Here is a 25,743-nt window from a genome sequence, read left to right as displayed (position 1 = left end):
CCTTGGGAATAATTTACTGATGCTTGAAGGTGCCTCGTTCATTTTTTCAATCAATTAAATGCAAGAATAGACATGATGGGAATGTCATCGTGCATCTCTGTATACCAGAGTTGAATAGGTTCTGGTCCAAAATGTGCAGACTGACCCCAGGAGATACTGGTAAAACATTATCCACAGTGAGAGGCCATTCAGTGAGGAGGAAGCCATTATTCAAAAAGAAACATAAAGATCCAAACTGCTTACTGCAAAGGTACCCTGGGACAAAGAGCTTCATTTTTGGAGAAATGTCCTGTTTTCTGATGAAACTGAAGTGGAACTGTTCAGACACAATGACCATTGTTACATTTTTAGGAAGATGCTTGTACCATCCTAACCATCAAGTATGGCGGTGGCAGAATTATGTTGTGTGGCTCTTTTGTTGCAGTACGGATTAGTGCACTTCATAAAATAGATGCCATCATGAGGAAAGAACATTATCTGGAAATATTGAAGCAACATTTAAAGACACCAACCAGAAAGTTCAAGCTTGGGCACAAATTAATCACCCAAATGGACAATAACCCCAACCATCCAGCCAAAGTGGATGCTTGAGGACAACAAAACCAAATGCTTTGTCACGGCTATCACAAAGCTGTGGTCTCAAACTAATGGAGAAGTTGTGTGTAAATCTGACAAAGTGTGTGTGAGTGAGACGGCCTTCAAAATGGATTATGCTGATTCTGTCAGGAGGAATGAGGCAGAAGTCCAGAAAACCGATGTGAGAAACTTGTGGAAAGAAATTCAAAAGGTTTGATCCAAGTCATAATGTGTAAAAGACATTTAATGCTGATACTGACCAAATGTATGTAAACTTTTGACTTTCAATTTTTAGAAAGTTACAAAACAAAATCTCTAAGAAATGTTCTTCCTAAGTTTTCTGGTATTTAACAAATAAATAGATTTGGTAATTCTAACTAACCCAAAACAAGAAAAGCTTGATTTGATTTAACTTCAAACAATGAAAAACTGCATTTATTCTGTGTATTTAAATATCTGGGTAAATCTGAGCTTACTTTAGTTGAGCTGCTCTTGCTTTGACTGGCTTTAATTTTGCTTGATTTAGCTTGTCTAAATTTAATTTGATCAACTCTAGTTTATTTAAATTCAATTTAGTTTAATTTAGACTAACTTAACTTTATTTATTTAGTTTAGGGAATCTTGGTTTGGTTTAGATCAGTTTAATTTAGTTTGTTAGCAAGATAAAGCATACAACACACACAATGAAAAGACAAAAATCTTGTAGGGAGAAATACAGGAACTTAAGATGTAAGAATTAGTAATAAATAAAAATCAACACTCCTTCATAAAATCAGCTGCAATGCATGAAATGCCTTTTATAGCAATTATATAACAACGATTTTGGGCAAAGAAAACCTGGCATCATAAATTAGTTAGTGCAGTGTTTTTAGTTTGTGCAAACTATTAGATAAAGTTGACCTCTTGAAAAATACTTGAAACGTTGACCGATATAACTATGAATGTATTTTCAGCAATATATGATCAGTCATGAAAAAACATCAGTTCTTGTGAAGAAACAAAGAGTTCAGCAAACACCGTTAGAGCCGTGTGTTTTAAATCACTTGTATTTGTCAGGCTGAAATTCCAACAAATATGTTGACCGTGAGTGTTAGCTTATACCACTTCCTCTCTTAATGAGTCACTTGGTTCAGATAGGGTTACATACTTTAGTGAAAGCGTAATGAGAATGAAAAGACAAACAAATTCAAGTCGGAACAGATATTGATGAAGAATTGAGAAATGGACCCTGAAGCGGAAGTGATCCCAAAGATTATAAAGAACTTACCAGAATTGTCTTTTTGGCTCAGATCATCAGTGTGAAAAAATAAATCATCAAAACTCCGATAATACTAAAATTGTAATAAGAAGCAGCTTTTGCCTGAGGCAAAAACGTTCTGGTTCTGACAGTGAAAATGTTGATGACTCATTTGAAAAAATATTCATTTATATTGGATGTTAGCTTAAAAACTGATGTGTAATTGTTTCTGAATGCAATCAATATTTGACAGAAATGTAATTGCTTAACTTAATTGCTACATTTAGATTTTTTTGTTTCTTGATATTTCAGAGGACAGGAAATGTAACTTACAGCCTCCCCCTATGATATGAAAGACAGAAAGTAAACGGCATTCATCTGAACTGCGAGCCAGGCCCTTCTAATCAACCGAGCCCTTGAGCAACTTGGCAGATGTCAGAAAATCATCTACACACGGGATCAGTGTCACCGACAGAACCGAAACTCACAACAGCAATGCAGATGATACCTGCCTGACAAAGTGACGCAATTCTGGCTGAAAATAGCACAAGCAGCTCACGGGTCCACCAGCAGCCTGGACTTGAAATAAATGGTGAAACTGCCTCATTCACATGCAGTCCAGCTGTACAGAGCTCTGCTGATGAGATAATGTTGGAGCCAGATGTGCCGAAGCAGAGGGGCACCTGAAAGTTGCATGACACCGGTCCTTGAGGAAACCAGTTTGAGACAACTGATGTAAACGCTGATCTGGACACTGATTAGCTGACCAGTGCAGAGTTGTTTTAATGGGTTCACCCCTCAGTCACTGATGCAAATGGCACTCATGCAGCCACACACACCTTGTCACACCTGCAGTGGGCAAATACCCCGACACTCTATTTCCAGCTTTGATTGATTCAGTTTTCTAGAAATAGCTTTTTGGTCAAAAGATCCGTCTCCGGGGCTGCTGTAATTGAGTTTTAGCCAAGACATAAACCGCTTTTCAACACTCTTCAAACTCATGTATCTAGTCCAACACATTTCTATCGGGCTCCTCTGGCAGAAAATTCCCTTTGACCAACTTTAAGGGACTACTTAAAGTCCAAAGACCAGCTCAAATGGACCAGAAATGTAATACTCTGGTCCTGATCTGCTCAGTAAGCTCTGATAACAGACTTAAAAACTCTGATGGTATTGCTCCAGTGGCCCCTGCGACTGAATGGTTGACAGATGACTTGAATTGATTGACCCCCAACTTCTTCATCATCACTGTCTGAAAGACCCCGGCCTGAAAGCTGGAGCCCTGATCCAAACTCAAACTAAGTGAAAAACTTAACAAAGCAATCTGAAACTGTTTTTGAGCAAACGTTAATCAAACAACTAAAGCTGTTAACAGATATTGATTAGTTGCTGGTTAGGGCAACATGACTGAATGGTTCTCCAACTTCTTAAATTGTATTAAAAGGAGCAGGCTGAATGCTTTGTTTGGACTTTCCACCCATCTGACATTCATGGCGCTTCTTACAAAATGCCATAAGGTCCTACCGGAAATGCCACATAATCCTGGCGTTGGTCTTATTAATGCCCAAGAGGCCTGAAGTAGGAATTTCATGAGCTAATCTCATAATCTCTTCCCTATAGCAGAAGGGAAGTGCAATCTGATGATACACTCTCCATTCTTCAGCAGCAGGACGTCGATGGCTCCTCAGATCTCTCAACACATAAAAGCCTCATGTTCCTCCTGCCATAACTTTCAAAGTATCAGCACTAGACAATGCATCAGTAGCTCTGCTCCCTAACCAATCCTCCTTACTGAACTTCTGTTTTAACATGGATCAGTTTCGGCTCTTCCGGATCTCAGGGACGGGACAGGGACGAGTATCGACACTAGTAGGATAAACCCCCTTAAATTCTCTTCTCTGAAGAAAGTTCGGGAGAATCTGCACTAGAGATGCAACATTTTCACCTCATAAAGGTGAAAGCCCTGCAAAGTACATGTCCCCTTTCAGATTCCTTTTTATATCCTTCCATACACCAGAAAAAAAAGGAAATCAGACCTGCTTTATAACATGAAGTAGGCAAGAAAAGCTTAAAAAAATCATCATGCTCCAGCTAAAGAAATTCAAGAAAGGGTGAAAAACAAAATCATCTATTTCTATTATCAGAATGCAAACAGTTATAAAGTCATTTTTAAGGTTTAACCTAAGATGAACAGACTCAACTAAGGACAACGATCCAAAAGCACAGCATGTGCAAAATGTCTCAGAAAAACTAAATGAAAGTTTATGGAGTGGCCAAGTCAAAGTCTGGATTTAAATCTGATTGAAATGCGGTGGTTTGATCTTAGACGGGCCTCAGAATTAAACTACTTCTGCAAAGAGTCGTGGGCCAAAATTCCTCACCAGTGATGTTAAAGATTTATTGCCAATTATCATAAAAGCTTGATGCCAGCTGTTGCTGCCCAGGCTGGCACAACCGTTAAGGAAGTTTCAGAGGGCAATTACTTTTTCACAGTAAGCCATTTTATTTTCCCTGAAAGAAAATAAAGCTGCATTTTCTCAGGGTATTTTCTTTTTCAAATTTGTTCGATGTAAAACATGTATGTGAAACCAAAAACAGAAAACACCAGAAAGGGGGCAAATCTTTTCTGCGCTGCACTTTTGGTACAATCGTAACGTTGACCTACTTCGGTGGCCTATTGAAGAAAAGAAAAATAAACGAAGCAACTGAAATCCTCTTCGAACGTCAGTTATGAAAGCTTTATGTTTTTATTGTGTTTAGCTAAGCTTAGGATTTTATAAAGGCCTTTCTACCCAGCAGGCCATTTTAAGTAATCTCGTTCTCAAGGACATGATTGACCTGATTTTAGAGGGTTGGGCAAGTTCATCTATCCTTTTTGTCTCCCACAGTCCCGTTGGATTCTTGCTTTGAGCAACTTGTCCTTATAAGGGAAACTGAACAGTATTTCACAATCACATCAGCCTTGTTTTGTTTTATGATCCGAGCACATTAATCAGTCATCAAAAACTTAAGGATGGTCCGTTTCTGCCAAATGCAGTTATAGCCAAAAACAAGCTTTCTTATTGAGTTTACATTCTGGCACAACGTTATAATTCAAAAAGTGAAAGGACAGAAAGGGCAAAGAGTTGTTTATGAAAGAAAATCAGAGGAGTTTAAGTTTTCAGTGTCCCATTTTATTTTCAGTCATGCATTAGTTGACATGATCAAAGAGATTTACATTTTCTTGTAGGTAGTTTATATAAGTATATCCCTCAAACTTGTAGTCAAGCTAACTGATATAATTTTCTTACTAGTTAAATTATCTAGACATAAAGCTCTGAAATTATTACTTCCTTTGTCTTGTACTCTTTTGTTTTTTTTTGCAAAGCCAGGCTGAAGATGGATGCGGATATGTCTAAAGTCTGCTTTTCAGTGACACCACATGAAATCATAACATCCTGGCTAAGAATGACTGTGCAGACAGCGCTGCAGATAAAATTTTTCTGAAGTCGAAACAACATTGAGCAAGAACGGGTTTTTCTAAATAGACAGCTATTCAAACACATCTTGGCACTTAAACGGACTGTGATAATATCTCAGTATTGGCTCCTACCATTGAGATGTTTACATGTTCATGTGTGAACAGGCAGCAGGCTGAAGGATTAACACACCGTTGCGAAACCCGAAGTCGCTACATCTGGCTCTGTGACAGAACAGGTGCCTGCGGACCCTGTCAGAACTGGCAGTAAACTGGGGGCTGATGAACATGGGAGGGAGTCACGCTTGGGTTAAATCCCTGAAGGCAAATCCCAAATGTGAGGTGCAAGAGATGTGAAGGAAAGAACATTGGTTTTGAAATCTAGAGATAAAATTTGGGAGAAAATAGGACAAAGAATGCATAAAAGTTTCCTGTTTCGGCGTTCAGTCCAAAGTTCCCCAGAACTCTCTCCACAAGTATCGAGTTTTTATTAGCAAAAACTGAATCATTTTACATCCTAGAGCGAACCGCTTTGATGAATGCACCTCACTTCTGTCATGATTATAATCACGTGGATACATGTGGCATTGAATGCAATCCAGTTTTCAAAGAGCATTCATCAATTTTTACCTAAAACAAAAAACAAATGGGGAAAAAAATGTATGAAACAGACAAAGAAGAACGTATGTGTCCCAGATGCGTCTGTAGCTGTGAGGAAGGTTCTGTATTTACTGCCATGCATGCACAGGCACTAAACTGAATCCATGAATTATCGACTCATATGATCTGCCTTATTTCCTGGATGTGTTTTTAACATCCGGCTTTCATTTATTTGGAAAACAGCATGTTGTCTGTGTCTCCCCTATATTAACATTACCTGTGACCTTGCATTGCTCTGGGGGTTTATGTCCTGACTAAGAGGGATTGGAAGATGCTGATAGCCGTTCAGAGATAATGTTCTGCGTCAGTAAGCTTGTTTAATCAGAACAGAAAGCTACAGCTTATCACTTGGGAGACCTCATCCTCCATGCATTGGTCAATTTGATCCACATGTGACAAAACCCTTATATGTTTATATGGATTTTTTATTTATTTATTTATTTATTTATTTTGAAAAATAGCATTTGTTCCTTCACAGGGGGCCCCTTTCTATCCGTGGATTCACCAATTGGAGAATTTTCTGAGGAACGTAACTGCAAAGTATTTGCAGCTAAGTATTAGCAACAGTCTATTTGCAGTTTTGATTTTGTAGAGCACATCTATAATATTCAAAACAAAATGAAGCATTGAAATATAGCGTATTTAATAAATATTTGATGCATTGTTGGTTGTTATCCAGGAGCATCATTTGATTGACTGTACCCACGAGAGGGGAAATAAGAAAGGCAGTAGATATTAGTTTCTGCTTAAGTGCTACAATAGTTTCCACTGTGGGTTAATGTACATTATGGTGTATCTGATATGTGTCAACTATTGAAATAGGTAGTTTTAGCATTTTTAGAGGGAGTCTCAAGTATTCACTGATTTTAGCTATTTATAGGCAGCTGTGGTTCCTAACTCCCAGGAATACTAAGCCACTGTACTTCCCATTAAAAACATTTCAGTCACTGGAATAATGACAACATCAACTACATTCATTTAAATTTAAAAGAAGACCCTAAGCACAGAAAAGCAGTGCTAAAATGCAGATTCTCCAATAACAACTTTTTTTTTTTGTTTGTTTGTTTTTGACACAGTTTGCTTCTTATTCTCAGTCAATAACTTCTTCAGTTCAGTTTGAGGGTAACAGAATCAGAAAAAAAGATGTAAAAAATGCTCTATTGTTGTTGTGGCTAATAGCACAAAAAGCCAGGCATGTGCAAAGAGGGCCTCTATTACGCCACTGAAAACTGACCTCCATGTTGAAAACAGATCACACAAATCTCAGACACAGAGGAAAAGAAAATCTCCGGTTTGCAGGTAATCCAGGTTAGTGTGGACAAGGCCTGAACGAGCATCCGTCACCAGGCCCACTACTGTTGATTTGTATTACAGTATCACACAGACAGCAGAGGGAACATGTTTGCCAACAGATGCTTCCGACCATTTGCTAGGACTCCCGTACTCATCAGGGTGATGCGCCGAGTATCCCACGGCCTCCACGAGCCTCCTCTTCTGAGCCCGATGCAGGAGGATCCTGTAGGTCCCCGTCAGTGGGCTTCTACAGTCTGAACATGGATTGTTTTCCAGATGAACCTTCGAAATGCCTAAACCTGAGAGGAAATTCTTTACCTCCTGCTCCTCCATACTCAGAGTCAGATTGGCCTGAGCGAAGTGGGCTGGAGATGTGGGTAAAGAGACATATGGACGAGGGTACTCTATTCCCTTCAGCCAGCTGCTGTTTGTAATGTCTGTGAGGGAGGAGCGGTCCACAGGCACAATCCGCAGCATGCCCTTAATGAGCAGCTGGCACGGATCAGGTACGAATGAAGGAATGCTGTAAGACCCCTGCAGGATGCAGCGCTTCAGCCTCCCAAGGTTGTCTCCATAGAAGGGTAAAGTTGCTGTCACCATGAAGTACAAGAGAATACCCAGAGCCCAGATGTCCGAATAGCGTCCGAGGTAGCCTTTCTGCTTGAAGAGTTCAGGCGCAGCGTAAGGTGGGGAGCCACAGAAACTGGTGAGTAGCTCATTAGGGCCACATTCTGTACTGAAACCAAAGTCCCCAACCTTGATGCAATAGCTGGTGGTGTAGAAGATGTTCTCGGCTTTAAGATCCCGGTGCACGATGTTGTTGTCATGCTGAAAAATCACAAAAGACAAACATTTTAAGTACAAAGAAATAAATCTCACTAGACTCAGCTAATAAAAAAAGAGAACGTTGCAAAGCTGAGGGTTATCTGAGCCTTGAAAGACTAAAGCAGAGGCCTTTATACAACACCGTAACTCAACATGGTAGTGCAACAGAACCTCTATTTGCCATATTATGTTACCAAAACAAAACAAAACAAAACAAAAAAACCTGAAACCTTTGGAGTCATTGGCACTTTTTCCTCTGAAGCACATGAACAGAAATGTTGCTTGAAGCCTGGGAAAGTTGGATTCTCCTAAACCCAACAGCTGCTACAAAAATGCTTCTCTATATTTCAAACGATTTCTAACTAACATATGCCACACACCCAGTAATCTTCTTTGGTTAACTTGTTACTAGAGTGTTTGAAATAACAAAAGAAATGCATTCTCAGCTTCTTCTTTTTTTTTGCTAGGAATATTTATGGTGGATCAGTCGGAGGAATCTTTAGCTAGTAAATAACAGGACATGAGTTTGATTCCAGCCTCTTCACTGCATGTCTAAGTATCCTCAGGCAAGGCACTAAATCGTCAGCTGACAAGCACGAATGTTTAGTGGTTGGGAGTGCAGCTGGGTGAATGATGCTGGTACTGTTAAAGTGCTTTAGGTAGTTCTTAATGGGCTCAGCACATATACCACTTTACAAGTAATTGCATTTGGCATCACATGTAATCCCAGCGGTTTTTACATGTGCTTCACATCATCAAAAAGGCTTCAAATTCCACGTGTTTCACATATGTTGGTAAATGTGACATGTGAAATGTGGTAAGCCACACTGACATTTGACCACCTGTGATGAGATGTGACTTTGGACGTTTTGTCTCAAAGGGGGAAAATTACCCAACACTATATAACAGAACTTTATTGTCAAAACATGTCTGAGATTTGTCTTGCACAACAGCGCGGTTTTATGGACAAACTTACACAACCTAAAGTACAGAGAAGAGCAAACGATGCCGCTCTAAGCTGGTAAATGCTCCCTCTTTAGTTTCATTGATTTTCCATTCATAACCTTATTAAACTGGGGAATCTGTAACTACCTTATTATAGCAGCCTGTATTCATGATTTAGAGAAGGTCAGAGGTCAGGTTCTGGCATAATTTCACTATTATCTCTACGGTAGGAAGATTCATAAGGTTTTTCAACTGGTTGGCAGTCATCTATTACTATATCTTCTTTTTTTGTGCTGCTTAAGATGCAACATTTTTAGAAGAGAATAATATCATCCCACTGTGTAGAATTAGGCATCTGTTTAGAGACAAATACTGGGAACTTTCCAGACTCCAACTAACTGAGGTTAGCCTTCAATTTTCCATCCTAGGGAATGCAAAAAAAAAAAATGACTTATTTATTTATAGAAAATGAATATTTATACAAAGAGAGAAATAGCCAGTGCCTCCCTGGAGGAAGTTTTGGACCCATCAGTCATCAGTTTGTATTCACCAGGGGGATATTTCAAGCCTTTTTGACCTCAATAAAGCAGGAGTTTACTAAGTTATTTTGCTTTGATGACAGGCCAACGTCTATCATATTTCATCAGAGCTGACTGGTCCAAATGAGGGTCAGAACCAAGCATAGTCCAGCAACATGATTCACATATAAATTCATCTGCTTTGTAAAATCCCCCATGGAACTGTGATCTTCTTTTAGCTGCTCTAAAGTTCTGAAATTTCTGTTGTTTTAGAGGAAAAATCTTAAAAATAAAACACTTCCTTATATTAATTTTATGTGATATACACAACTTCTCTTCTTGGTGTAAAATCTGTTAAAATAAGTTTGAAGGGAAAATGATTTTCCCTAATCAGAGAGCCTTCACTACATATTTTAAAGAAAGGAATGAGATTTATAAAACAGTAATGTTATTGTTTTCTTAAAATCACATGCTTAATACGTCATCAGAAACTGAATGGTTACAATGGAACCAGTTACCTAAAGGATACATAATTGACATATTAGCAACTGAATTAACATAGGAGAAACACGAAATTGATTATCAAAAAGTATCATCAGCTTTTTGTATACAATTGTGAGATCTAAAGACCTGTCCTAACTTTCAAGGAAAGGTTTGGAGAGGAAAAATGAGAATTTAAATGGAAGAAGGCCTTTAAGGGATGGCAGGTTTCAATGCCAGAAACCTCAGAAAACCTGACAAGACGTGTTTTAATCCTGCTACGTCTGTTTGACCCGAACTCGAGGTTGTCTCTCCAGGGAGGCTTCGGCTGATTTTACCTGCCGCTGTGTTGGATGTTCAGCGGCTCACAAACAGTGATTGTTGGATTAGCCCGGTTTTGTCTTCAACACTGGGGTATAAAAGGCAATAAAAGTTGCTTTAAATTTAGAGTAAAGACTACAGGGTAAAGTGAACAAAATGTTAATTTTGCTACTTAATTGCAAATTCTTTTGATTCTGTGACTATCTAAGCCTTAAGAAGTTGCTTCTGCTTTCTCAAACTACTGTTTTTGTTTATGTTTAGAGACCAAAACCCTGAATAATATATACCTGGCTAGAGCCGAGTCCTCCTGTTGAGGCATAAAGAAAAAGAGGCCATTCATTTCAAAACCTTACTGAGTCTTAAACTAGCAGAAACCTTTTGGCACATATTTAAATAAACTGTCGATAATCATAAAAAAAATTAAATTAATAAAAAATAATAATAATGTCTCAGATAATCTGCAGAATGATACATAATTTATGCTCAGTTCATTCATTGGCCCGTTGGACCAGCCTTGGTGGCTGTAACTGGGTCATGCCACAACACGTACCAACTCTGACGATCTCAGGGTACGAAGAAGTCATAAATCGTTACCATTTCTCCAAACTGTGATTGCACTGAGTGCTGCTGGTAGAACACCAAGAGCTCTTAAGCACGTCAAACAGCATCCACAAAGCAAACTATCACTTTTATACTTCAGTCGTATGCCAAAAAATGTGGTGTTTGTTTCGTCTTGTCATGTTTTCCTGCAGGCAATCTAGCCAGTACAATTTCAACATAGAAGGTTTGCAGTCTGTTGTTTGAGGCTAAACCAATGAAAATCACTGCATTAAATCCAGGTCTCTCAGAAAATATTGAGCGGCCTCCTTAATCCTTATTTTTTAGTGGTTTTGATTAAGAATGTTTGTAGAGTGTTTAAGCAAAACTCTTAGATTACATTTCCCAGAGTTATTAATCTTGGCAAGTTGGTTGAAACACTCTAGGTTTGGTTTGTCTGCAGCTTGTAACTTTTATTGCCATTTTAAACTACCTCTGTCTCCACATATTTATTTCTTGAAATTAAAATAATAATAATAATAAAAAGAAACTTCTGTTCTGCAGGTGAAAACAAGAAAAACAACAATCAAGTCTTTAAAATAATAAAAATTCTTTTCTCATAACTTAGTTAATGAGTAATGGGTAGCAACAATCCATGCCACATGTGGCTCAGAGTCAGGCCAGGTAGTAAATGATGATTAACAGTGATACTAAGGCTCACCATGTGTTTCACAGCGGAGACGATCTGTGCAAACACCAGCTTCGTTTCCAGGTCGTTCAGCTTCCCCCTGGTGGTGATTCTGGAGAACAGGTCCCCACCGCTGCCGTACTCCATCACCAGATACAGCCTTCTGGTGGTCTCTATCACCTCATAAAGGCGCACTACATTGGGATGGCTCAGCTTCTCCATGCAGCTGATCTCACAGGAGGCCAAAGGCTGGCTCTTCTTGTCTTGACGCAACTTGTCAACAATTTTAACAGCAACTCTCTCTGCAACAGGAGATGAGAAGCAGGAGTGGATTTGTGGTTTTAAAAAAAAAACAAAAAAACTTCTAGTGAAGACAGAGGGAGTTCATTTGAGAGCAAAACACTTACTTTGGGACATTATTTCACTGAGGGTTTTTATGCTAAATCTACTAAAACAGGTTTAATTTTGACCCAACGTAGTGAGACAATATAAACATTCATACAAAAAACAAATATAAGGACTTCATGTTTTAATCTAATCACATAAAAACCACTTGAAAGATGCTGAGTTGTACTAGAAAAAGCTACCAGCATTTTACAACTTGGGCAATTAAAAAACACAAACAATTATTCAAACCTTTAGTCAAGGCATGGATGCCCAGCTTCACTGTCGAGAAGTTTCCCTGGCCGACCTCACCACGGAGCTCGTAAAACCCAACCCGCCGACCGAGCATCAGGTCCCTGACTATCCTCTCGTTGTGCGCCATGTCATAGATGACCTTTTCGATGGGAGTCTGCTTGACTCTTTCTGCCTCGGTGAGCTGTGGGATGATACTGGTGGCAGCAGAAGCCAGGGGAGGCGCTGACTTTTCCACTTTTGTGGAGTCGTCTTTGGCATTTTTGCTCGTTTTTGGCTTTGGCCATAGCCGTGTTTTGATGCCTTGAAAGATTAAGCAAAGGAGAAAAAAGGAGAGAATTGCATTACAACAGTGCCTTTGAAAAGTTTTCACATCTGTTGACCTTTTACTACCAATAAAACTTCTGTGCATTTCATTGAGATTTTATGAGGTAAGTCAAGTCAGTTCAGAGCAATGCATAAATGTAAAGTGCAGGGGAAATTATACATATGTCTTCAAAATGTGTTTAATAATCCATTTTCAAGTTCTGCTTCAGATTCTCAGTTGAATTAATTTCTGGACAATGACTGGGCCGTTCTAACACATCAACATACTTTGCTCTAAACCACTTTGTAGGAATTGGTGCTGTACCACCTTAGCTAAAGAATTGCCCCGTATGCTCCATCCATCTTACCATCAACTCCTACCAGATTCACTATATCTGCAGAAGGAAGCATCCCACAGCATGACGCTTCCATCGCAATATTGAGATTCTGTGTTCATGGTGAGGTGCTGTGTTATTTCTATGCTATGTGGCAATTTTCAAGTTGGAGAAAAAGTTTAATTTTGGCATTCTCTGACTGGAGAGCTTTCTTGCTGTACATCGTGATTTGTGAACTCATAATTGACTTTTGGAGAGATTCTTCCACCTGAGTTGTTGATGTCTGCAGTTCCTCCATTAAATTACACACCTTCAGTCCTCAAGGGTCAGTGTCTTGACATTTTTATATGTGCCTCTGCGCCAACACAGCTGATTGAAAATCTTCAACTCATGTCATAATGTTCTTCAGATGCCTGCTTAATCAACCATCATGTGATTAAACTGTGTTGAAGAAATGACAAAAATTAAAACATGCGGGAACCCTTAAGGACTGACCTTGGACACCACTGCTGTCATGTAAATATTTTTTTTGAAAATCTCAGTAGTTATCTTAATAAAACACTATAAAATAACCACTGACAAATAAAGGGGATTTTTTTTTTCCAAGCAGCACTTTCTTACTTACTTACTTATATGAGGAAGATATTTGCTGCTCTGCCATCAGTGTTTGACTCTTATGGGAAATCCGCGCGGAGACAACTAGTAAAGCCGTTCCATGTCTAGAACATTGGTAATGGGATTAACCTCCCTGCCATGTCACTTTGTCTTGTGTGACATAAAACGTCTGCCCTCTTTTACATCATTCACAATGATTACTGCTTAATTTCAAGATGAAACTTCAGCACTGAATCTAGAAACAAATGAAGTAAATTTTAAGCAGTTTAATTTAACATGTGATAGGATGACTGACCCCCTGTTCTCTGTCCAAAGAGCTGAATCTTAATTCTCAAACAGTACATTGAAAAAAAAAAAAAGATCTTTTAAAACTTTAGCTTTCATTTTTGTCAAACAGGAAAGTTTTTCTACTTTCATGCCGAAGTTGCACAATGTTCCTTTTTACAGGAAGCAGGAATCAACAGCTTCAGTGTTATGTAAGGAGCTGGTAAAACGGGGTCAGGAGTTCTGTTATTTGTCAGCATATTCAACCTCCCAAAACACACTGATAAATAACAGACTTGCTGATCCTAAAAAATATAAACTCATTTCTTAGATATTTCATTTTGCACTGTCAGCTGCTGTTTCATCATGCTGCTTTACCTCCTGGTCACTGATGGCTAAATTTAGTCGATGCTTGGCGAATTTCCCAGGATAACGAGGATTACTTGCCTCTCTTAGACGGTATTTATGGGTTACGTCCAAAGGTAGAATGTTATTTTTAAGAGACCTTACTGGCCCTATGACTTTTTAAAGAGCTTCCTTTGGAGGTCAGTGTTGACCTCTGGGATCTCTCTGAACAAAAGTCGGGCCCCTGACTGGAAAAATGTTAACAAGACGATAAAAATATTTTTTTTCCCTTAATTTTAGACAATGTATTTCACCATATTTTACATATTATCTTAGCTAATTAAAAATACAAATAAATAAACTTGCTTATATGAGCTAAATGACAAATTTAAACCCTGAATTTCTGTGACATATTTTCTCTATACATAAAATTACACGAGAATTACACCGACAGCTTATGCAGAACAGTATAGAGCTTCACTGAATAAAATGACTGAAAGTGTTATAAAACCTAAACATTTTCTCTAATTACCAGATATGCTTATATCCATCCATCCATCCATTTTCTGAACACCCTTGTCCCTCAGTGGGGTCGGGAGGGGTGCTGGTGCCTATCTCCACCTCAGATATGCTTATATGAAAGTTAAAAAAAATAATCTTAAAATAAAGTTAAAGTCCAATAAGAAAAACTTCTGTTCTTCAGTTAAACACAGCATGACATAAAGGGACGATTTAAGTATCATAGTTCATGATCTTTAACCTGCTAGTTAACTAATTCTAACTAAATTCACAAAAAAGCAATTATAAAGTTGAATTTTAGATGAATGAGTAAAGTAGGAAATCTTACCAGGGAGTTGTGGGTCCTTCATGTCTGTCCCAGAGGCTTTACCACCTGACTGTGACCAAACATGGGAATAGAGCTCCAGAGGACTAATTCACTCCTCACAATCCTATTAATACGATGTACTAGTAGACGGCTCATTATCTCCCCTGGCACAAACTGACCTCATAAAAGTGCTGAAAACGTACGTCCAGAGTTTAGAGCAACCACGCGTCCATGTTCATGCAGAGTATAGAGTGATGTTTGCAGATGTGATGTTAGAATTGGAATATAAGTTAATCTGTTAGCATTTTAAACCACTGGACCAAAGTTCATTTAGAATGAAACAAAAAAGTATTAAAGATTCATGTTAAAAAATATCCCAATACGGTAAATTACTGTGTACATTTTCCCACCTAATTAAAATATTAAATATTATACATCTCAATTATTTTATTTAATTACATTTCAACGATAAAAACTAATTATCTGCATCATCCAAAGGAGCAATGAAGTGAAAGTGTTTTGCAACAGATGGCGAGTGTCTTGAATGCAAAAGGGAGGCGCACGTGGGCAGGAAGAGATAAGACTGCTCCTCCATTTGTATCAGGAAGTTTTAATTTTTAAATAAGTCAGAAAAATCAACTGCAACAACTCCAGATCTAAACTCCAATATTGCTACGAGATAAATAAAAGTATTAAAAGTTGCCAGTGACAGCACTGAGCTTTCTTTTGTAGTAAATATATTTCACTTTGTGCAAAAAGATCAAAAATATATTATTGTCTTATCTTGGTATACTTTTGGGTCGCTGAGCACAATGTCTAGCAAATTAAACTGTTTTCCCAGCTGCCAATGGGAATTCACTTAACTTTGATTAAACAACACTGAATATTCTGACTTCTGAAGTAAAAGCAGCACACCAAGTGTATACTGGTGAACTGAATTATATTTTTTATTTCATTTATTTATTTATTTTTTTACCTCACTCTATTTTAGCTCACTTTCCAAAAATAACCATATTGTTTAAATTAAATGCAAATTAAATTAAATTAAACCCAAAACGTTTTACAGCTGTATAAAAGGCAGACTGCATAATATTGTTAACTTCCTAATATATTAACTTAGGGAACATAGCGGAGTAAACCTTTGTGTAATTTAAACTCTGCATAAATCCAGCTGTGTGACCTACATGCAAAGCAGTATTTGTAAAACTGGTTTAAGAATTAATGGAAAAAATTATGGCACTAAATCTGGAACAGTCCTGAAAGAAAATCTGTTGAAACACCTGCAAAAGATGAGACGGTGGTGAAGGTTCACCTTGCAGAAGTACAGCAGCCCTGAACATACAACTATAACTAAAATGAAATTGCTTAGATTGCAGCAAGCCAAGACCAAAGTTTAAAAACTGACGTTGGAAAGTGGTGAACTGAGCTTGAGCTATTTGCAAAGAAATATGGAAAATACGTCTGTCACATTTTTCTTTGCAAAAGGTAAAGCAACATATAAAAATATTTTCTTCATTTCACTACTATCTTATGGTCCATCACGCATGATGAAAATAAGTTTTACACTAAATACCTTAACAAGAAACTGGACAGGCTATTACATAAACTAACAAAATAAAATAAGTAATGATTCTGGTAATTCGGGCTCTTGTGTGTTTGCTGCTTTCCACTTCAGCGGCGTAAACAAGTACTACTTTATAGCTTTCGCTGACTTTTACTGCCCTCTAGTGGGTAAACCGTAAAGCGACTAACACATTTTCTTCATATGAACGTTCAAAAATTCTATAGCTAATGAACATTTAATCTTACCATTATAAAATTAAAATATATCGCCATATTCAGACAACAAAGTCTGAGTCTCGACATTACTGCAGCATGTCCATCTGAAACTTCGGTAGCGGTAACGTGGCTTGAAGGACATTTCATTCCAGCCAATAGCCTTGCCCTAAGTCACAGCTGTCCAATCAGCGACGAGTATGTGTTGGCGGTGCCTGAGCTAACGGACCAATAAGCAGAGATAGTTCCACTAACAAGCCGGAAGCACATGCTGGCGCGCTGCTGCTAGAGATGTTTGTGTTTTGACATGAATACACACTTTCACAGCTGAGTGACGTTTAAGATAAATAAAGTTGCGATCACCTTCATAGAATGGCAGCTACTGTAGAAGCGCCTGTCCCAGCGGAGCAGGACTCTGCGCGGTGCGGGACTGAAGAGGAGAACCGCGGGGCGGAGGTGGAGGAGAAGAGCCAGCAGCAGCAGCAGCAGACATCCTCCACCGGGCCCGCCGTTCCTCACAGCCGTCTGTCCAAACTCCCTCTGGCCCGCATCAAAGCTCTGATGAAGACCGACCCAGACGTGTCCCTCGCCAGCCAAGAGTCCGTGTTCATCATCGCTAAAGCCACGGTACAGTCACATCATTACCAAGGATTTATAGAAGCCTTACTGTTGATTTTATTGTTATACAGATTTCTTTCACACAGCCTGATGTATTTCAAGCATTTGAATTAGCTAATTTCGATTATTATGGCTTCCATCTAATGAAAACCCACGATTCAGTCAAATTCTCCTTTACATAAGGCTAAGAAACAATAATATTAATACAGAAGTGTTTCTCAGTGGATAGGACTAATAAATGGACTGTTGTCCAGCACATAGACATTGACATCACCTGCAAGGAGGAGAAGCTGGTTGTTCAGTGTTTTGTATGAATAGTAATGGGAAGTTGAGTGGAAGGAAAAAGTGTGGTTGAAACAGATACAAAAGGAAAGTACTGCAGCAGATGCAGCTGTAAAATCCACCTGTGAAAATAAATTGTTTATTTATATAATCTGTCATTTACTCTTTTAAGTTTTTTTTCTATCTTATTTGTTTCTGGAATAGTACAGGGTGAACAATACTACAGTAAGAATTTGGTCTGAATAAGGTGGATAGTTAAACATAAATTCTAATAAATTAATCAATGGATAAGCATAAAGTGTTTGTCTTGTATAAAATGAAATATAAAATATTTATTTACATTTATTTTTTCATATCCCATAGGAATTGTTTGTTGAGATGATTGCCAAAGACGCTCTTGTGTACGCCCAGCAAGGAAAGAGGAAAACATTACAAAGAAAAGACTTGGGTAAGTCTTGTTACGTTACTTAAGCCACTACAGTAGTATGAGATATTTAGCACATATGTGAAACTGAAATTTGTGAAGCAAAGTATGCTGATTTTACATATAAACATATAAAGGGGTGCGGGTTTTAATGTTTTTATCTTTTTTAATCTTTTTCAAAATGTCTATCTCTTTCTCACTGTTTTTTCAATGTCACATGCTGCTTTTATTTTAATTATGTGAAGCACTTTTGCCTTCTGCTGAAATGTGCTATACAATTAAAATTTGATTGATTGATTGATTGATATAAACGATCATTTACTCTTAAAAATGTTGCTTACAATTCATACAGTCCGTGCCAGAGGCAGTGTGGGCCTGATACGACCACCCTCTATGCTTTTCAATTAAGATTTTTATTATGCTTGTAGAGTTATGTCATTATCTACTCTTTAAGCAAACTCTTTCACTCCAGACTCAAAGAGCTCTAGCTTTGTGTATTTATCATAGTTGATATCTTTCCAGTTTCAGTAATTAAAGGGAATGTCTCTCAAAAACATCGATGAAGAGAGACGGAGGCACGGTGTCACAAGAACTCGGGGTTACAATGAGAAAACTATTGAGAAAGATCAGAAGATTATTCTATTGGATGATATTATGAAGCCTGATAGAATATTATGTCCAAATCTCAATTTTCTGGTTAAATAGAAAAATGGACATCTCAAATTATTCATTCAGAAAGTATCTGTCATTGTTAATAACTTGGTTTCTCCACATCTGCAGTTTTCATTTTATATTTTAAATGTAGCTTGTAGATGATTGGTACATATTTATGTATGCATTTTAAGCACCTCTAGTGTTTTTATCAACAGTGTCACAGGGTGCAGTAGACTGATATCAGTGATGAAAATGTTGTATTTTTGTTCACAGACAATGCTATTGAGGCCATAGATGAGTTTGCTTTCCTAGAAGGTAAGCCTTGTTCAGACAATACAAATTTTAGTTATTTACCTTTCATCACATAATTTGAGCATTCTCCTAACTCCATAAATTAGAGATGCCCTCTCCTGTTTTCTCTGCAGGTACGCTAGATTAAAGAGCCCTTTGCGAGACCAGTGAGCAGACGTCATTTCTGCCATCATCCAGGAACCTTCCTTTGCAGAAGCAGCTGTCGATAAATCTCTCTGGGACGTTTCTGAATCAAACTCACACATTCAGTGTTTATTGACAACTTTTATGCATAGCTGATCCCGTTGGATTTCTTTTAACTGTAATGTGTATATTCTTCTGTAAATATCTGGGTAATTCTACCATAGGTTGAAATAAATTTTATGTTTTAAACAGCACGCGTTTGTCTGCATCAGATTTCTGTAACGCCCCTGTTTCTTTCATGTTAAGCTGAAATCACAGCTTAACATGAAGTTGACCTGCTGCTGTCAAGGAACAGTTTGAAAATGCTTTCAACCTGAGGGTATTTGTTTAAAATCAGTAAAAAGCAGATGTTTTTGATCAGCTAGAACATGTTCTTCTTTATTAGGTGATCCCAGTCTGAAGATATGTTAATTATTTCAGCCGATGGCCAGCAGCTTATTGGCTCGAGTTTAGTTTTATTTCCTTATCTTTCCTGTAAGCCTCTAAACCAGCATCTAATACAAAATGTGATATCAGCTGGCGTTCAGACCCTCAGGTGAGGTATGTTTAGACTTTCTGCTGTGCAGAAATGCTTTTTTTTTCTTTTTTCAATCTTTTAAAATTATTTTTTTTAAATTATGCTGACACCAATACTTTGGTAAAAAATGTTATGCATTTTCACTACATAATTTTTCTAATTAATGTCCAACGGATGTTGATACGATTTTAGGGATGTGAAATACTTATTTTTCAAATATTCAAGTAAAGCAAGAGTCTTGAGTGTCCTGAAAAGCACCAGAGAAATGTGTGAGAAAACAGATTGCATCTTTCTGACAGGCCAAAGTTACAATTTACAATGCCTTCACTGTAAAGTTGTTTATTCAATACTGACACAACATTGTCCTCCTAAATAGGAGTCTTATTATCTGATGCATAAGCTGATGTCAACTTTAATGACAGTTGAGGAAAAACCTTTCTGAAATGGTCCCACACTGAAGGAAAAAAAAAATACAGAAAGCCAAGAAAAAACTTTAGACTGAATTTGAAAAAGGTGGAAAAATAATAATTCAGGACCTAAAGAGATTTACAAACCTCACACTCTTTGTGTAAGCTAGCCAAGCAAAACCTTAAACTCTGCTTAACAGCTTAATTAATGGTTTCACAAATACTTTTTATTAAGACCAGAGGGGATGATAAATCCATTGGTGCTGTAGATTTAATTGCCTCCATCTTCATTCTGTGGATTTTTTTAAAAAGCAGCTAGAGACTCATTTATTCAGACCAACTTTTTAACTGGATTTGAGCTGCATAATGTTAAAAATTATGCTTTCTTCAAAACAATCACAGTTCTGGTGAGTTGAGAACTGAAACAGGAAAAAAACTGATAGTGGAACAACTAAAAAGAAGAATCAGGAACAAAATACATCTAATAACATTACACTTCCTTCAAAACAATCAGTTTTGGCGATCTGAGAACTGGACAAAAAATCTCAGTTGCAGAAGAAATAGTGGAACAATCAAATAGAAGAATGCTTGAAAAAGTTGTGAAAATAAGTCAATTTACAAATGTGTGCTGTTTATGTCACAACTGCTAGAAAGCATAACTTACAAAATTTACCTGAAATATTCTCTCATCACGTATTGAGACACGATTAGGGATGCTTTATTTTACAAGACTGTGTGCCATGTCAGGAGAGCTGACTGGTTCTTCTCTCCTTTTGTTTCTTGGCTGCACATAAAGCACACGAAGCAAGCCCACGGAGAAATACTGAGGTTCGAATTTCTCCCTCTGCACCGTGACACAGAAAATCACATCGCACCAGGAATGTACGAGACGAGAGCCTCTCCAGACCTGAGATGTGTGTTGTTCTTCCAGGCAGCACTTGTAAAACACTTGTTACACTTTTTTTTAGAGACTAGTTTCAGACTCCAGGCTCAGTCAAGACCCTGAAACATGTTTGTGGTGGAGATTTCTAAAATAAATTCCTCAGTGTGTTTAAGGTGATTTTTCAGGGTTTAGTGTTTCAGGGGGCAGTGAAGCGTGGAGTGATGGGAAGCTCAGCTGTTTGGTTTCAGGAGAGCAACGGTCTACTCCCTGCAGAGGAATGCACACTGCTCCTTATCCTCACACTGCCCAGTCCTCACATGATGGAGGACTGGGCAGTGCTGCTTTATTTTCACGGTTAAAAAAAGAAATTCTGTGAAAAATTCAATACTGAACATCTCTATTAAATACCATAGTCATTCATTCAAGGCTCCAAGTCATGATAGATTTAGTGCTGAACATGTGGCCTTGCTTATAATAAAAATATTCATATTCAGTTTATAAATTTTTCAAACGACTGACAGACAAAAGAAAAAAGCCAATCTATTTATTAGCAATTAAAACAACCGAGTCCATATCTGTCTTCATCTGGACGTACAGGTCCTTCTCAGAAAATTTGCATATTGTGAAAAAGTTCATTATTTTCCATAATGTAATGATAAAAATTAAACTGTCATATATTTTAGATTCATTTCACACCAACTGAAATACATCAGGTCTTTTATCGTTTTAATACTGATGATTTTGGCATGCAGCTCATGAAAACCCAAAATCCATCCATCCATCCATTTTCTGAACACCCTTGTCCCTCAGTGGGGTCGGGAGGGGTGCTGGTGCCTATCTCCAGCTAACGCTCCGGGCGAGAGGCGGGGTACACCCTGGACAGGTCGCCAGTCTGTCGCAGACCCAAAATCCCTGTCTCAAAAAATTTGCATATTTCATCCAACCAATAAAAGAAATGTGTTTTAATACCAAAAAAGTCAACCTTCAAATAATTATGTTAAGTTATGCACTCAATACTTGGTCGGGAATCCTTTTGCAGAAATGACTGCTTCAATGCGGCGTAGCATGGAGGCAATCAGCCTGTGGCACTGCTGAGGTGTCATGGAGGCCCAGGATGCTTCGATAGCGGCTTTAAACTCATCCAGAGTTTTGGGTCTTGCGTCTCTCAACTTTCTCTTCACAATATCCCACAGATTCTCTATGGGGTTCAGGTCAGGAGAGTTGGCAGGCCAATTGAGCACAGTATCACCATGGTCAGTAATTCCAGTGGTTTTGACACTGTGAGCAGGTGTCAGGTTGTGCTGAAAAAAGAAATCTTCATCTCCATAAAGCTTTTCAGCAGATGGAAGCATGAAGTGCTCCAAAATCTCCTGATAGCTGCTGCATTGACCTTGCCCTTGATGAAACACAGTGGACCAACACTAGCAGCTGACATGGCTCCCCAGACCATCACCCACCGTGGGTACTTGACACTGGACTTCTGGCATTTTGGCATTTCCTTCTCCCCAGTCTTCCTCCAGACTCTGGTACCTTGATTTCCGAATGACATGCAAAATTTGCTTTCATCTGAAAAAAGTACTTTGGACCACTGAGCAACAGTCCAGTGCTGCTTCTCTGTAGCCCAGGTCAGCTTCTGCCGCTGTTTCTGGTTCAAAAGTTGCTTGACCTGGGGAATGAGGGACCTGTAGCCCATTTCCTGCACACGCCTGTGCACGGTGGCTCTGGATGTTTCTACTCCAGACTCAGTCCACTGCTTCTGCAGGTCCCCCAAGGTCTGGAATCGGTTCTTCTCCACAATCTTCCTCAGGGTCCGGTCACCTCTTCTCGTTGTGCAGCGTTTTCTGCCACACTTTTTCCTTCCCTCTGAGGTGCCTTGATACAGCAGTCTGGGAACAGCCTATTCGTTCAGAAATTTCTTTCTGTGTCTTACCCTCTTGCTTGAGGGCATCAATGATGGCCTTCTGGACAGCAGTCAGGTCAGCAGTCTGACCCATGATTGCGGTTTTGAGTAATGAACCAGGCTGGGAGTTTTTAAAAGCCTCAGGAATCTTTTGCAGGTGTTTAGAGTTACTTTGTTGATTCAGATGATGAGGTTAATTGCTCGTTCAGAGAACCTATTCATGATATGCCAATTTTTTGAGACAGGGATTTTGGGTTTTTATGAGCTGTATGCCAAAATCATCAGTATTAAAACAATAAAAGACCTGGAATATTTCAGTTGGTGTGCAATGAATCTAAAATGTATGGCAGTTTAATTTTTATCATTACATTATGGAAAATAATGAATTTTTTTCACAATATGCAAATTTTTTGAGAAGGACTTATATATAAGTATCTCTTGGTGTATATATGATACATATATATGTATTATATATACAGCAAACTCTTCAGTTTATAGAAATGCTTGAAACGTTTAAAACGCCTTAAAATTCTCACACCGAAACAATCAGAAACAAATTTAATTGTACAATTTTTGATTATTTTACACCTTTAAATAGAGTACATGTTTTTACAAAGTCACTATTTCCTTTAATAATACATACAAGTTCCGTTAAAATTTACATTTATTAACTAAAAATTGTTAAATCTTCCAAAAAATGATGTGTAGAAACACCCAAAAAGGCAAAAAACACTTTGTTTTGTTGTAAACTGTCTTTCTCTACTTCAAGGTACTCAAAAAACCCATGTTACATGTCACAACAAATGAACTGATTTTAATTAAAAATGTTACCAGCTACAAGTTTGTAACCAAACTTGTTAAGTATCCTTCCCATCGCTCCCGGGGTTGTTGTTTATTTGTGATTTACCATATTTGTGGCTCAGCACGACAGATATTTTAATCAGGGCAAAGATAAACAGAACGATGTATCTGGCTCACAGGCAGGCCTGTAGTCATGAGAAAGGTATGTTTGTGCAGTTTAGATTCCAGCCTGATTTCTTGGGTCAAATTCCCACACCCATCATGCACACATGCTCACATATACCCACATGTATGCATAGTGCACGCTTTTACGCCAGCCTCACCCCTCAGCACAGACTGCATATTTTCATACCTTGAATTCCTTAAGGACATATTGTTGCCTTCATGTCTGGACAGTTTCTCCCCCTCAAGCTTCACAAAGGCATTATACGCTTTCATTCAGGAGTGTGTTAACACAACACGAAAAAGAAATGGTATCAGCCACTACCTTAGAGAGGCATTTTCTTTATGCAGGGAAGCATAAATGTTTTCTGATAAGAAAATGTTTCGCTAAGGTTTTAATTGTTCTGTGTCGTCTGGCAGGATGTTAGCTGCTTGCTAGCATCTATGTGTCACTTTATTAAGTTAAATCAAAAGTTGCCATCTCCAAAGGTGATTTTCTTTGCAACCACAGAATGTGTAGCATTAGCTTGAAGTGACTTCTCAGAGGCTGTTCTCAAAATAACAGCTAAGATCTCATGAGTGAAACACAAACTTAGAGAAAATGGAGACTTTTAGCTTCTTCCATTCACTATAAGGCTTTTTATAAAGTAGGTATTTTCTTGTGGCCGTGTGTTTGGAGAAATGAAAGGGGTAGCACACCCATACTGCAACATTGACCTCAATACTGTTAAAATTTTGGTTTTTCCAAAGATTAGAAAATGTTTTCATGATCACTGAGGTGACATGCAGACTGCTTTTAAATTTTTGGGCAGGGTACTCGGTTGTTAGGTTTCCAACAGTTTCCTATTTTTATGTGGAGATTTGTTTGGACGAATCTCCATATAAATACTTGCCTTGTGAACTTTTGTCTTGTATGGCCGTTGTGGTTTGCACTGATGTGTAGGACCATCCCTCCAGGACCCATTTTGTTTGTGTTCTTGTTTTGCACGTTTTTTTTGTTTGTTTGTTTTTTTTTCTAAATACCTGTGTTTGGGCATGTAAACCCAACTACATGTGAACTACAATCCTGAATACAAATAAAACTGAAAAGTTGTAAAAGTGATGTCTGTTCATGGCAATCGGGAAGACTCGTTTGTGGATCCATCCCAGCTGTTTTACTGAAAACGTTTTATATCTTTAAGCCCAGTCAACACAAAAGAAAGCAGGGATTTATAACCAAACATAAAAGGTATGATACAGACTTTTTGACTTTACTGGCAAAGCATGCTTTACAATCCTGACAAATTACCAACCATAAATAACAAGGAGTTTAGCCAGTAAAAAGGCTTTTAACTGATCTGCACTAGGAGCTTTAAATGTCAACGTTTGGTGTTAATCCAATAGAAAAAAAAACTAGGGAGGGTAATTCATTCATCATACCAGATCAAAATTAAAAGCATGGTTACCTTTTCATGAACATGAGAAAATAAGACAGATTGTTGAATACACAAGTACCGCTTCACTGCAGGAGTACAGAATAACTCTTGCACAGGGAGTCTTGATATCCCTTGGGTCAATTCCGTCATACTTACTGTGACTTAATGTTATTCATGTTCTTTTCATTTTCAGGTGATGGTTTGATCAGTATCCTGTGATACATTCAAAGCTTGGATTATTGTTTATAAAACATAACTCTACTTTGAACTTCCACAATCTTCTCCCCGACCTGTCTGCTGTGATTCTTGGTCTTTCAGAGTCTGTTTGTTCAGGAATGTGAGGTCTTAACTCATGTATATTTAAATTAAGTCACACACAGGTGAGGTCTATTTACAAATCATTTGACCTTCAGATGTAATTGTTTGCAGTGTATTATATGTAATCATTGTGACGGGCGGGAATTCAAATGCAGCACACAATTTTCAGATATTGTTTCCCCTGTCCTGCCCACTTATACTGTGAAACACATCTCAATAAATTTAAT

The 25,743-nt window shown here is 38.1% G+C and overlaps 2 protein-coding genes across 2 annotated transcripts; one reads left to right on the top strand and one right to left on the bottom strand.

Annotated features, from left to right (window-relative positions):
- Window positions 1-6,385: 6,385 nt before the first annotated feature.
- On the bottom strand, window positions 6,386-14,982 carry LOC103138456 (serine/threonine-protein kinase NIM1). Its single transcript, XM_007552642.2, has 4 exons — window positions 14,886-14,982; window positions 12,174-12,476; window positions 11,571-11,839; window positions 6,386-8,051 (listed from the first exon to the last, which is right to left on the bottom strand). The coding sequence occupies exons 1-4, from the start codon at window positions 14,905-14,907 to the stop codon at window positions 7,299-7,301; spliced, it is 1,347 nt and encodes a 448-aa protein (XP_007552704.1). The 5' UTR covers window positions 14,908-14,982; the 3' UTR covers window positions 6,386-7,298.
- Window positions 14,983-16,874: 1,892 nt separating this feature from the next.
- pole4 (polymerase (DNA-directed), epsilon 4, accessory subunit) lies at window positions 16,875-19,307 on the top strand. Its single transcript, XM_007552640.2, has 4 exons — window positions 16,875-17,267; window positions 17,904-17,988; window positions 18,892-18,933; window positions 19,044-19,307. Exons 1-4 carry the CDS (start codon window positions 17,013-17,015, stop codon window positions 19,055-19,057), a joined length of 396 nt encoding a protein of 131 aa, XP_007552702.1. The 5' UTR covers window positions 16,875-17,012; the 3' UTR covers window positions 19,058-19,307.
- The last annotated feature ends 6,436 nt before the right edge of the window (window positions 19,308-25,743 follow it).

The sequence above is a fragment of the Poecilia formosa genome, unplaced genomic scaffold, assembly GCF_000485575.1.
Source record: "Poecilia formosa unplaced genomic scaffold, Poecilia_formosa-5.1.2 Scaffold52, whole genome shotgun sequence".
NCBI classification, from domain to species: Eukaryota; Metazoa; Chordata; class Actinopteri; order Cyprinodontiformes; family Poeciliidae; genus Poecilia; species Poecilia formosa.
The sequence above is the reverse complement of the archived record's forward strand: the minus strand, read 5'-3'. Positions and strand labels throughout refer to the sequence as shown.